Source organism: Herpailurus yagouaroundi, unplaced genomic scaffold (assembly GCF_014898765.1).
Source record: "Herpailurus yagouaroundi ecotype Mexico unplaced genomic scaffold, PumYag 28, whole genome shotgun sequence".
Lineage (NCBI taxonomy): Eukaryota > Metazoa > Chordata > Mammalia > Carnivora > Felidae > Herpailurus > Herpailurus yagouaroundi.
Window position 1 is genome coordinate 64219135 of NW_024412376.1, and position 13635 is coordinate 64232769.

At 36.3% G+C, this 13635-nt stretch overlaps 2 protein-coding genes across 2 annotated transcripts in view; one reads left to right on the forward strand and one right to left on the reverse strand.

The window, feature by feature from the left end:
* ADAD1 (adenosine deaminase domain containing 1) overlaps nucleotides 1-13635 on the reverse strand; it is a 116512-nt gene that overhangs the window by 30938 nt on the left and 71939 nt on the right. The gene's annotated exons all lie outside the window — the stretch shown is intronic.
* IL2 (interleukin 2) lies at nucleotides 1501-6487 on the forward strand. The gene is made up of 4 exons (XM_040474629.1): nucleotides 1501-1816; nucleotides 1907-1966; nucleotides 4112-4258; nucleotides 6103-6487. The coding sequence occupies exons 1-4, from the start codon at nucleotides 1670-1672 to the stop codon at nucleotides 6211-6213; spliced, it is 465 nt and encodes a 154-aa protein (XP_040330563.1). The 5' UTR covers nucleotides 1501-1669; the 3' UTR covers nucleotides 6214-6487.

Sequence of the window (13635 nt, forward strand, 5' to 3'; positions counted from 1 at the left end):
ATACTGGGGCAGTTAGTGCATTATATTGAGGACACAGTAACACATATCCTAAGTATCCTACCCATTCTACCAACTTTAAACATATCGATCTGATCTTATTTCAGAGCTACTATTGTTACACTCATAGTGCCCTAGATGCTGTAGTGGAGAAACCCAAATCTATTAGAGAGGTGAAAACATAACAAGTACAAACTTAAGGATTGGTTTACATACAGCGCATATAAAGTCTATTATAAAACTAGCATCAGTACTCTTGGATGCAAACCTTTTTCTGAATATTTGTTTGTCATGAGTTGTTTGTAATACTTTATTTTTTTTCATAAAAGGCACTCCAAAATTGTAATGGATACCCCTTCTTGGTAACTTCTGTTGATTCAATTCTGACCTCTGTATAATAAGAATCATCTTGGAATAAATGAGTCCTGATATCCTGCTCTGAGGACAGCTCTTATTCCACAAGGAGCATGCACACACAAACACCCCTACCCTATGACCCACCACAGCCTCCTGGGCTATTTTACTACCATCCCTTTCTCAGCTCCAGCCCCACTACTTAGGCCAGGATTGGTACACCTCATGCTTGCCAGATCATATTATCTTTCTCCTAAATAATGTCTAGAAATTTTAGTTAGTGGCTTTCTACAAATAAACTTGGGGATCCCTATTATTCTTATTTTCTGCCTTATAGTTAAAGAAATATAAGCAATCTGTTCAATAAAGAGAGAGAGAAATGAAATGGACATAAACTGAAGGAAAAGATCTAATAGCTCAGGTGGTCCTTGAGAACAAGAGGAAGAAAAAGCAACCTTGGTTCTGGTGACATTCCAACTCACCTTACATCCCTTTGATGGCCAGGAAAAATCATAAAGCAGCAAAAATATATTTGTCCAAAGCCCCCTCCCCAAAAGCAGTATTAGTACTCTTGCATGCAAATCCTTTCCTGGGTATTTATTTGCTGAACATCATATCCATTAAAAATGTGCAACAGATATTAAGAGATTAAAACAGATACAAGAAACATTAAAACTAAGACAGCACCTTAAGCTCAATGAGCATTTTATGTATTCTAGTCTTAATATTTCTCTAGCTCATTGTTTAAGAAGTAATCTATCACATATGCATTAGCTCAGTCATTGTGTAGATCAAAAGGTAAAACCATCCTGAACAGGAAACCAATATTCTTCCTGTGTAATCAACAAATCTAAAAATTTATTCTTTGCAACTATTTACTCTTGTCCAGCATACCACAGTGCTCCACATGTTCAACACAGTTTTATGACAAAGAGAAAATTTTCATGAGCCACTTTTGTACCCCCACCCCCTTAAAGAAACAGGGAGGAAAAACTGTTTCATACAGAAGGCGTTAGTTGTCTGAATTACAACTGCCACCTAAGTGTGGGCTAATGTAACCAACAGGGATTTTACCTACATCCATTCAGTCAGTTTATGGGGGTTTAAAGAAATTCCAAAGAGTCATCAGAAGAGGAAAAATAAAGGTAATGCTTTTTGCCACACAGGTAGAATCTTTGAAAATATGTGTAATATGTAAAACATTTTGACACCCCCATAAGATTTTTCCAGAATTAACAGTATAAATTGCTTCTCTCGTTCAAGAGCTTTCTATCAGCCTCTCTAACCACTACTCACAGTAACCTCAACTCCTGCCACAATGTACAAAATTCAACTCTTGTCTTGCATTGCACTGACTCTTATACTCGTCACAAACAGTGCACCTGCTTCAAGCTCTACAAAGGAAACACAGCAACAGCTGGAGCAATTACTGCTGGATTTACGGTTGCTTTTGAATGGAGTTAATGTAAGTATACTTTCTTTCTTACCAAAATTATTACATATAAGTTTTGAACTGGAGATCATTTTTTAATGAAAATATGTTATGCTTTCTCAGAATCCTGAGAACCCCAAACTCTCCAGGATGCTCACATTTAAATTTTACGTGCCCAAGAAGGTAAGTACAACTTTCTATGTTCAATTTATGTCTTAATAAAATTCAAAACTATATGAAAATCTGCATGCTGATTAGATTAGTAGCACCTCATCTGAGGAAAAGAAATTAATAACTTCAATATTTTTTTAAACCAATTTTGTAATGAAGTTTCTGGAAAATAGCTCTGCCTATATATTTTTTATGTGTATTTGTGTTTTGGGACAGAGGCAGTGGGAAGAAGACAGTTTATTGCTGGGACAGTTTTAAAAGATTATGTTGACTTTTATTGAAAAATGTAAAACTTGAGAGATATTTGATTATATCATTTTACCATACAAATTATCAAAATTGATTTCAGAGAAGTCTATTTTAAAAAACACTTTATTGTTTTAGGAAAGATTCCTAAGGGTCTACCTTTGAGCTGCAGCATAACAGTGACCAATAGCACAGTCTCTAGAGCCAGATTATCCAAACTAAAATCCCAGCTCTGCCATGTCTTAGCTTTTGTGACCCTGGGAAAATTGCCTACTCTGTGGCTCAGTTTCTTATCTACTTATGTGAATGATAATTATATATATACTTCATATAGTTTTGCGAGGATTAATCAATAGATGTAAAGTACTCATAACAGTGTCTAACATAGAATAAATAACATTTAAGAATTAGCTATTAGTTATAGTAAAAACAAAATTCTCCCTGGGGAGTATAAAGTAAAAATTTGGACTTACACATCTTTTATGCCAATAGACCTAGAGACTTACGATGCTATATGACTTGGTTTCCAAGATTCAAAACTTTTTAAAGGTCATGGTATGCTTCAAACTACTCTTCTGAAAAATGAAAATAACTTAGAGATGCTTCTCCAATTTAATTAGAGCCATGTAACTAGAGCAACATAATGACACTAGACTGGTTTTTGAAGGAAATAGCTCCAAGTTGCTCATGCCAAAAACGTTAAGCCCTGCATTTGTAGTAGCAAGTTGAAAGGGCAATGGATGGAAATGTCATAAAATGTGTGTGGTGTAGTCCTCTCTCTTTTTAGAGATTGTTAGAAAGGTAAGATAAGATTATGTGCATAAGTTAGAAGGTGGTGAAATTCTTTGAAATCTAACAGTTTCTAAATGACAGCTCAAAATCTATTTGAAACCCAAAGTAATGTGATAAATTCCATTCATTTGTCCATTTTACCACCATTCTATGTTTGCAAAAAAATTTTTTTAGGAAGGGATAAAAACATTTAATTCAAAGGATGCTATTGTGAATGCCATAAAGAAAAATAAATAAAATTTAATCTTGGCTCCACCTAGTCATGTGATCTTGGGAAAAACACTTAAATTCTGAGATTTAGTTTCCTTATTTGTAAAATGGAAATAACAATGCTGAATTGGTATCTCAAAAAGTGGCTGTGAGACTTAAATGGGTTTATTTGGGAGAAGACACTTTAAAATTATAATGTACCACAGAAGTGTGAAATACTATCAATATAGTAGACCACGTAAGTAGATGGGTGGGTGTATATGTCTAAGTGTGGAGGGCCACCCAAAAGTCCTTCAAAAATTCTAACCTTTTATTTGGTTGGGACACATAATTTTTTAAAAAGTGCTTCTTAATGTACTTATTATAGAAAAATAAAAAATTGACGCAGTTATATGACTTGCTGTATTGAGAATCTTAACTATATAGTTACAACTGCCTAATCTATAAAATGTTGGGACTATCACAGCATATCCAAGAGCTCCTCTGTCCTTAACTTTCTATGATTCTCAACTCTTAGATTATCAAATACTAGAATCATATAATGTGATCCTATACTTCCATGTTGTGACTACTCTGGTTCTAATAATTTCTACACAGACTGGAAAAGAATTCTGCCTATATCTGTGATTTGCATTCGGGTGCAGAAATGCTAACTTTTGGCAAGGCCAAATTAAACTGAAGTTAATGACTCATTATTTGCTCACAGTTAAGGCTAAACATGGGTAGTTGAACTAAAGGTCTTCCAATCTTATAATGTAAGTTATATTGGTCCATCTTTACAGTAATGCTGAGAACAGGGATAATACTAAGAACTATACTGCTACTCCTAATAAAATAAACTTGAGATTAATTTCTGATTCTGACCTTTAGGGAAAACTGATCCAATAATTGTTTTTATTATTATTCAAGGCCACAGAATTGACACATCTTCAGTGTCTAGTAGAAGAACTCAAACCTCTGGAGGAAGTGCTATATTTAGCTCAAAGCAAAAACTTTCACTTGAATCACATCAAGGAATTAATGAGCAATATCAATGTAACAGTTCTGAAACTAAAGGTAAGGCATTATTGTATTTGCTCTCCTGAAAATAAAACAAATGGAATCACATTTTAAAGTGATATAACGGTTTTGTTATTTGTGAAGTACTCATGCATTTTAAGACCACTATGAACATGAATCATTTTTATGGTAGATGATACATTGTGGAGCTAAGAAGTAAAAGCTAAAGGGTTTCTGTCCACCATCCAGCCACTAACAAGCCCCTACCCTGGCACTCTGTCATCTCTCTCTCACTTTTTTTTTAAGCTCTCTCTCACATTAACACAAAACTGGGAGTGGGAGAAGACAATTAAATTTCACAGAAAGAAGACCGGTTTTGTTACATATTTTAAAATTCTTTTAGATTGTTTTTCAGAACAACCAATACTGATTACCTGAAAGGCTTTTAAAATGGGGTTTCCCTATTATTTGGTTGAAGGACTAAGAGATTTATCTAAAAAATGGTAATCGTTAAAATTTAGGCCAATGGGCTAGATAGGTAACTTTATTTAGAGGTAATACTTTCAGGGATTTAAGTATTTTTAAATTCACAGGAAATATTAAATATACAAGGGACTTAGGATGTGTAGAGATTCATGGCTCTCTTTTTTCATCTGCCAAAAGTACAAACTTCATGAGTTAACAGGAATCCTAAATAGCATAATTTTAATTACAGTAGAACCAAGTTTATAAAATTATGTAACTCTAGTTGTTTCCAAATAAGAAACAGTAGACTGTTTCTTTCCAACTAATTAAAAAAAATACATTGAGATCAATGTCATCTAGACATTGATGGACTGACATCTATGTCAAGAGGTTTGGTCTGAAATTTCTGACCATCAGAAAACTCATTCTCAGTTCTTGATGCAAAATTAATATAAAATTATGTGAAATTCAGGAAATGTATTTCAAAAGCAATCTATTGTTAAAAATTTAAACCTTCTCAAGAGAGGAGGTTTATTTAATATTTAATATTTAAATAATTAAAATGTTAAAATTTAAATAATTATATGTAAGAAGATATATAACACTGCAACAATTTATTTAAAGGAAATATTTATCTTATCTTTAAAGGAAATATGTTTCCAGGATAGGAATTACCTCAATTTAAAAAAGCCCTCTCTTCTATCTTGCTCTATTTTAAAGTATTTTCTTTCTCAGCTAGAGGCAGAGTTGAAACAGCTCCTATGAGCAGAGGAGGTTAATTTCTAAAAACTCAGTCCATAGAACAAAATTTCTAATGTTTAGACTTTTAAAATTGGGAAACTCACCTGCGTTGATACTAAGGTGGAGTGGGTATGAGTATTTATGAAAATGTTCTTCACACAAATTTTCCCCAAACAAAAGCTTATCCTAACTTATTCTGGGCTGGCTCTATCTTTCTTTGGGGAACAATAAGGAGATTCACTAAAGTTAAGAGAAGACTTATGGTTTGAAAAAGTTTAATGTGCATATGACTGCATACCTGTAATCTACACTTAGATAAGGATACAGACATATGCCCACAGAAAAAGAGGTTTAATAACTTTCTTTTGCATGCAGCATTTAATAAAATATTTGTCTGGAACTGTTTTTACTTAAAATGTTTATTTTTATACAATTCAGGAAAAAAATTCTTGTATTCACTGAGATTGACAGAATTGACAAATGAAGAAAATCCTAGTTTTCATTTTACTATCACTTGGTATCATAACATACAATTTTTTGGTAGGCCATTTTGACCATCTCAAGAAAATGTGTATGATTAATATGTTTAGCATACTTGAAAATAAAGGCCATAAGCCTGTAAGATTTCAATGGAGAATAACTATATATAAGGGAAACTACCTTGAACTAAAAAAAATTAAATTTTTCTCTTACAGGGATCTGAAACAAGATTCACATGTAAATATGATGATGAGACAGCAACCATTGTAGAATTTCTGAACAAATGGATTACCTTTTGTCAAAGCATCTTCTCAACGCTGACTTGATAGTTGAGTGTCTCCTATTTAAAATGTATCAGGTTATTTATTTAAATATTTAAAATTTATATTTATTTTTTGATGTATGGTTTGCTACCTTTTGTAATTATTATTCTTATTCTTATGATAAACATGGATCTTTTAAGATTCTTTTTGTAAGCCCTAGGGGCTCTAAAAATTCACTTAAATTATTTATCCCAAAGTATTTATTTTTTATATTGAATTGTTACATATAATGTCTCTGTAGATCAATTAATAAAATTATTTAATAAAAATAATACAAGCCTAGCCATTTATTATCCTGGGAATAGCACAAAGTAAAAGATTTCTGAATTACTCATGTGAACTCATAAAATGTTTAAGATGCTTATAGGAGTCATTCTTCCCTTGAAGATGTATGTGGAATAGGGAAATGGGCTTTTCAAAGTTCTTGCTTTCTCCTTTCCCCAGGTAGTCAGATCCTTGGTTCTAGTCTGTGAAAACCTTATCAAATTATCTACATGCCTCAGAGAAGATGTCAAACACATTGAAACTCTTCATACAATTGGTACGCCCCCCTATCTATTCTCCAACATCTTACCACTTGCACTCTGCCCTCAGGAGGCTCACTTGTATGGCATATATATCAAAGTTCTCCCCTGTCCTCTGGATTTTCATTAGGTCCTGCCACTGGGGAGCTCTGGTAGGATGTCTGAGGGACATAAGAGATTCCCTGACTCTCCAAGTGAAGTAACCTCTCAATCAAAGAACCCAGTTTCTCTCAAGACTTTTTCCTTCTGGGTTCTGCTAATTCTTCCATCCATTCCTCCCTTCAATGCTAGGGATAGTAACACTTCTACTGTCACTAGATCCAGGGTACTGCATTATCTCTCACAGCTTCCCTGTACCATGACCACAGCTTGGTAAGTGTCTCTAGTAGATCCTCCTTGACTTGTTTTGATATGCTATCTCTTTCCTGGCTCAAAGACAGTAATTATACCAGAAATAGTTCCAACAAATAGACCATCAACATGAGATCTGGGACTGGATTCATTAGGAACACAATAATCTCTGAGATGTACTAACATCCTGATTACTCAATTATCAATGGCAGCACAGGATGAAATGCAGATGAAGGGCAAGGTGTGAGATCAAATGCCCATGACATTTAATTGTGAGAGTAGGAAGAGTTATAAAAATTGTGATTATTAGATTCTTCTGATGGTCTCAAAGAGGAGTTAAGAATAACATCATAAATATACAATTTAAAACATGCATGAACAACCAGAAGTTTTTGTTGGCAGTTTTGAAGAAGTCCCTCATCCCCTGTAGTCACAGAACATCTATGACGGAAGACACAGCCAAGAGTCTGATGTAAGGTCTGCAAAGATATAGTGCCAATTAAAATTTAAGTCTTCCAGGGGCTCCTGGGTGGTTCAGTTGGTTAAGCGTCTGACTCTTAATCTTGGCTCAGGTCCTGATCTCACAGTTCGTGAGTTCCAGCCCTGTGTTGGGCTCTGCACTGACAGTGCGGAGCCTGCTTGGAGTTCTCTCTCCCTCTCTCTCTGCCCCCTACCATACTCGTGCTCTCTCTCTCTCTCAAAATAAATAAACTTAAAAAATTAAAAAAAAAAAAAAAAGCTTAAGCCTTCCAGGTTTCTTACACTATGAATGGAGAAGTGAGACCCTGAGATATGGGATGTGGACATTTTGCCAGACATAGAAGCTGAGAATTTTAAGCATCCTATTGGCAGAGACAATTCCTTTTCTTTAATAGTATACTTTCTGAGGAAAAATCATTCCTCTGCATAAAAACCTTCCAATGACTCACGAATTAAGGGAAATTTTCCTTAGAACTCACTTCTACCACCTTTAATTGCCTCTAGGCCTGAAATGAAAGTTAAGATCTCAACATTGCTGGGGCAGTGAGATAAAAAGTGTTTAAACCAACAGGGGTAAAATTAAGTCATGTTTGGGCTGATACAATTTAGAGAAGTGCAAATTCCCTGGGATTCAGAATTTAATGAGAACTTGCAAATGGCATTAATAGTTGGTTGCGTAAATTCTTGGACTCCACGGTGGCCTTAAGTGACATTTAAATGCCAGGCTTCTCTGGAAGAAAGAGTCCAAAGAATCAGGGAATTAGAAATATTGGAATGGACCTATTATGTGCAATCTTCTCCTCTTGCCTAGCAAGACATTAAGAAATTCATTGGTAAGGGGTACACTAGCACCCACCACAGTTCTGTAGTGGTTTTTCTTTCTTAAGCCAGAAGTGACAGATGGTGCTGCAATAGAATTGGTTTCCCTGATCTGAGAATAATGGAATCCTGGACTGTTACAGGCCAGGTGACAGCATTTAGCCCTCAGAGACAAGGTGGAAGCAATCACTAAATAAACAATAGGGCAAAGTGCCAATCAAAGCATTTTGATTCAAAATGATCCTTAATGGTGACTGATTACAAGATCCCCCCAAATTAGAAGATTCTAATTCTTCCGGGCAAAAAGTGAATGAAAATCATAATTGGGATTCATGACCTGTTTCCAGTTCCCAGACTTGAGCCATTTCATAGACCTGGTCTCCAAGGAGGCTGGATCTCTTTAAGGAAGTACCCCATAATATGGCCACAGATATATACTGTGAAATTTTCCCCTAAACCATGCTGGAAGAGATATTTTCCAGGAAGATCATTCACTGAGAAATGGGTAATGTCTAGATGTTCTGGTGATTATTAGTTAATGGCTCTGAATGTACCCAGTAATTCTTTTTTTTTAAATTTTTTTTTTCAACGTTTATTTATTTTTGGGACAGAGAGAGACAGAGCATGAACGGGGGAGGGGCAGAGAGAGAGGGAGACACAGAATCGGAAACAGGCTCCAGGCTCTGAGCCATCAGCCCAGAGCCTGACGCGGGGCTCGAACTCACGGACCGCGAGATCGTGACCTGGCTGAAGTCGGACGCTTAACCGACTGCGCCACCCAGGCGCCCCAGTAATTCTGAAACTCTACTGAGAGCCTCCAGTCAGAGAGCTTATGGAGGATCAAGTGAACAATGCAACATTACCCTGAATCCATCTCAAGAGGGTCCAAAGGGATCACAGATATTATCTATGCCATACCTCTGTAGTGGCTAGGGAGGCACACTGTTCAGAACTACCTTCAAGACGGCATAGTTGACTGGTAGTCTTTAGCTATTGCCATTTGCATTTACATGAATGAGCAACAGAATACCTTAACTGTCTAGTCCCAAGGATATAATCAGTTCTTGCTCCTTTATAATTAGTCTGGAGAGTACTTGATCATTTTATTATTTCACAGAATATCATGCTGGCCCATTACATGGGTAATGTTATGCCAACTGGATCTAATGAGAACTAATAGTGGTAGTGCCTGAGCAAGGAACATGTTTGGTAGAAGAAGGGAGAGAAGTCCTGCGGAAGTTCAAGGGTGTAACAGGAAAATGAAGTTTCTAGGGGTTGAGTAGTTTCATACAAATTAAGAAATTCTTCTAAAGTGGAGGATGAGATGTTGTGCCTGAACAGCCCACTACAAAGAGGTACAAATCTTGGTGGGCCTCTACAATTTGGAAATACCCTACATATGTTAGTCTGACCCACTTGGTCAGGGGAGGTAACCCATTAGTCTGTCAGTTTTCAACCTGACCTACAGTAAGAAAGGGCTCTATAACAGGTATAGGCCTCAATTCAAATTCCGCAGCCAAATGGGCTTTATGACCAGGAGATCCAGGGATATTCAAAGTGTTGTGACACAGATACTGTTAAAAGTCTCTAGAAAGTCCCTGGATAGTTTTCAAAAAAGACCATGCCCTACTGTGCAGGTAATACTTCATTTAAAAACATCACCTGGCTTGTGACAAAACTCTGGTAGAGAAAAATGCCTGACCACAGGACACCAAATTATTATGCAACCTGAACTTCACATCATGAACTAGTTACTGATGTTCTGAAACATAATAGTGGGCAAACAAAGCAGCATTTCATCATATAATGGAAGGGAGTAGGTTTGAACAGGTCCAGGAGGGATAACTAAACTTCCTAATCAGGCAGCTTAGAATCTCATGGTACCTGATTTAACCCCTCTTCCTCAGTCCTCTCCTTTGGTTTACTGGCGAACTTCCTTAATACAAATTAAAAGGAAGGAGTAAGATCCTAGTTTAAAAATGGATTTGCAATCGATGTTATGATCTGCCAGAAGATGGATGATCCCAAAACTATAACCCTATTCAAAATTGTGTATTTGTCTATACCATGTGGAAGGATAAATGGACAGAGATATGGATCTAGAATAGACTGACTTATGAGAAGTGACAAAATGAGTTTGGTAAATGATCAGAGATTTGTAAAAGAAAATGGGAAAATGATGAAAAAGAGGTCTGGGGAAGAGGTATGAGAATGGACCTCTTAAATGGGCAGAGAATATAAAAATATTAACATACACTCTAAAAAAGGCCATCATTATTCAAGTGGAGAAGATGACTCTTTCCCAGTCTCTTTCCCGCGATAATCCAGTGCTTACTCAATAGACCCATGTACAAAGTGGCTATGGCCACAAGGATGGAGAGTGTGTATGAGCCCAATATGGTCTTTCACTCACAAATGCTGATCTGACTACTGCCACTGTTGAGTACCCAGCCTCCCAAAAGCATAAGCCAATGCTCAGCTTTCAATATGGCACAATTCCCCAGAAGAAACACTTGGCTATCTGATAGTAGATTGATTATATGGATCCCTATCCCTATGGAGTGAACACTGTTTTGTCCTCTAAAGGATAGACCTGTGTTCTAATTCATATGTTCTTTCTCTGCCTCATGAGGTGCAGCATGACTTTTAGATTTATGGAATGCCTTATCTATCACAACACTGCCTCCAAACAAAGAATATAGTTATGACAAAAGACGTGTGGCAATGGCAACACACTCATGGATTTCACGGACCTCACTATATACTCCATCATTCAGGAGGGGCTTGAAAAGAGAGTGAAATGGCCTGTTAAAGGTTCAGCTACCATATCTGTTTGAAAACAATATTGTGAAGAGGACATGTGGTCCTACAGGATGCACTATTTGTGTTAAACCATAGCCAAAATATGATAATCTCCCTCCACAGATTGCACAGGTCTGGCAATCAAGAGGCAGAAGTAAGCATAGTCCCTCTCATTATTACACTTAACGACCCACTTGAAAATTTTTACCTCCAGTCAACAAGACCTTAGCTTTGTTATTTTTAAGGTCCTAGTGCTCAAGTAGGCATGTTTCTACCATGAATCTTGACTACTACCAGAAAATTGATTAAATGGAAACCAAGACTATGCTTTGGCCATGTGGGGACTTTCCATGCAGCTGAACTAACAGGTACATGACAGACTACTGTACTGTCCAGAGTGACTGATTTTGATGACAAGGGGAAATTGAGTTCCTGCTATAGAATAGAGGCAACAGCTACACAATAAGTAGCACTATATTTGGAACCCAGGAAATCCAGCAGGGCATTTTTTTGGACTCTTTCCAATAGTACTGGTCAATGGAAAACTGTACCAATCCCCCAAATTCAAGAATACCAAAGACTCAGATTCCCCAGAATTGAGATTTATAGTCCATCACTAGGTAAAGAATTTCAGCCAAAGTAATGGCAGAGGGTAAAGAAGAATATGCAAAGAATATTGGAAGAAGGTAACTATGATTATTAACTCTCATGACTAGCTATTGAGCAGAGACTCAAGTACATTTATTTTACCTGTTTTTCTCTCTTCTTGTCCCACATCATGTGAAATAAGACTTCACATAGTCTCACTTTCTTCATGTGAAAAATACTGGTGGTGTCCACCATTGTAATTTCAGGAAAAGTATTCCTGAATTGATATTCACAATGCTATCAGAATTGATAGAACTTCATGTGTCCCCTTTGCTTGGGACACTTTTCTCCCAAATGAAGAGAGTACATGTTGAAGAATAAAGAGGTAAACTGTGCCAGATATCTTCCATTTTCCTCTTGACAACTCTACATCTCTTCCCACTCTCCTAAGCTGGCTTGTGTAGGCTACATTTTCTTGCTTTATGGTTTCTAGTTGAGTTTGGCCAAAGGGGATCCCTGGTAAGAGCTGGATGAAGGATCACCTCAGGATGGCTACATCACTAGACCAAAGGTCATTCTCCTCTCAAAGTGGTCCTTTATGATCCTGTCCTTAAGTTTTAGTAATCTATTGACTCCTCCTCCCTCAGGCCTAAGCGTGGTAGCAGTTTCTCTATGTGAGGACAGCAACCAATACAGGCAGGTCTTACAGATTACATTCCTTAAGAGAAAGAATGTACACAGGAGACATCCTGGATTTTTATCTGAGGGTATGTTTCAAATTATGGCACAGAGAAATGGAATTCAAATGGTAGTTCCACAAGGAAATAAAAGTAGGAATTCAGGGTTGTCAAAGTAGATGGGATTTGAGAGCAAAGGCAACTGTGGATAAGGAGCCACTACAGCCAAATACAAATTCTTTCCAATGGCTGATCCATCAGCTGCACATGCACAAACAACCACTTGACCACTAAAAAATGGCAGAAAAGAACATGTAGGAGGCAAATGAGCTGTGTAGAGAGCTGTGTTGTGCTGAGGAGACACAGGTTGGAGTTTAAGCTCTGCCACGGGGAAAAGGTCTAGTAAGCATGTAAGTAAGGATTTAAGATGAGAAAAAAGAAGGTACAATGTTCTAAGTAAACAAGCCTTGAAATGAGGACGAATCTAAAATATAACAGCTCTAATAAAGCCTAAAACCAAACTTCAAAAGGATCAAAAGCATCTGCCAGATCCTACTTGCCTCCCTGAAGAAAATTTTAAAGATATTATCATCCAGACTCTCTATAATATTTCACTTACATGTGGCATTACTTAAAAAATTATGAGGCATACCTGCTAACACACACACATACTCAAAATTAAGAGGCAAAACCAGTAAAAAAAAAAATCTCCAACACAGAATTCAGATAGTTAGAAGTTATTTAAAGTAACTAATATGTTTAAGAAAAGAATTTGGCACATATAGATGAAAATATAGATTTCTGCAAAGAACTGAAATCTGTTTGAAAAAATCGAGTGAAACATTCTACAACTGAGAAATATAGTATCTGAAGTTAAGAAATTAGTAGATGTGTATATCAGCATACTAGACATAGCATAAGACTGGATTAGTGATCCAAAGACAGGCCAATAAAAAAATACCCAAAGTGATTTATAACAATACACCCCTAAGCCTCATTCCATGTTTTGGTTTGTTTTGCTTGAGTGTTTCCAGTTTGCAAACTGTCTTTCTGATGTGTGCAAAATATATTTATTACTACTTTGGTGATTTATAGTTTTATTTCTGTTATTTCTCAGCTTTTGACATGTGTCAAATTTTCATATTATAAGTAACCTCTAAAAGAACAGTATAACTAAAAAGTAA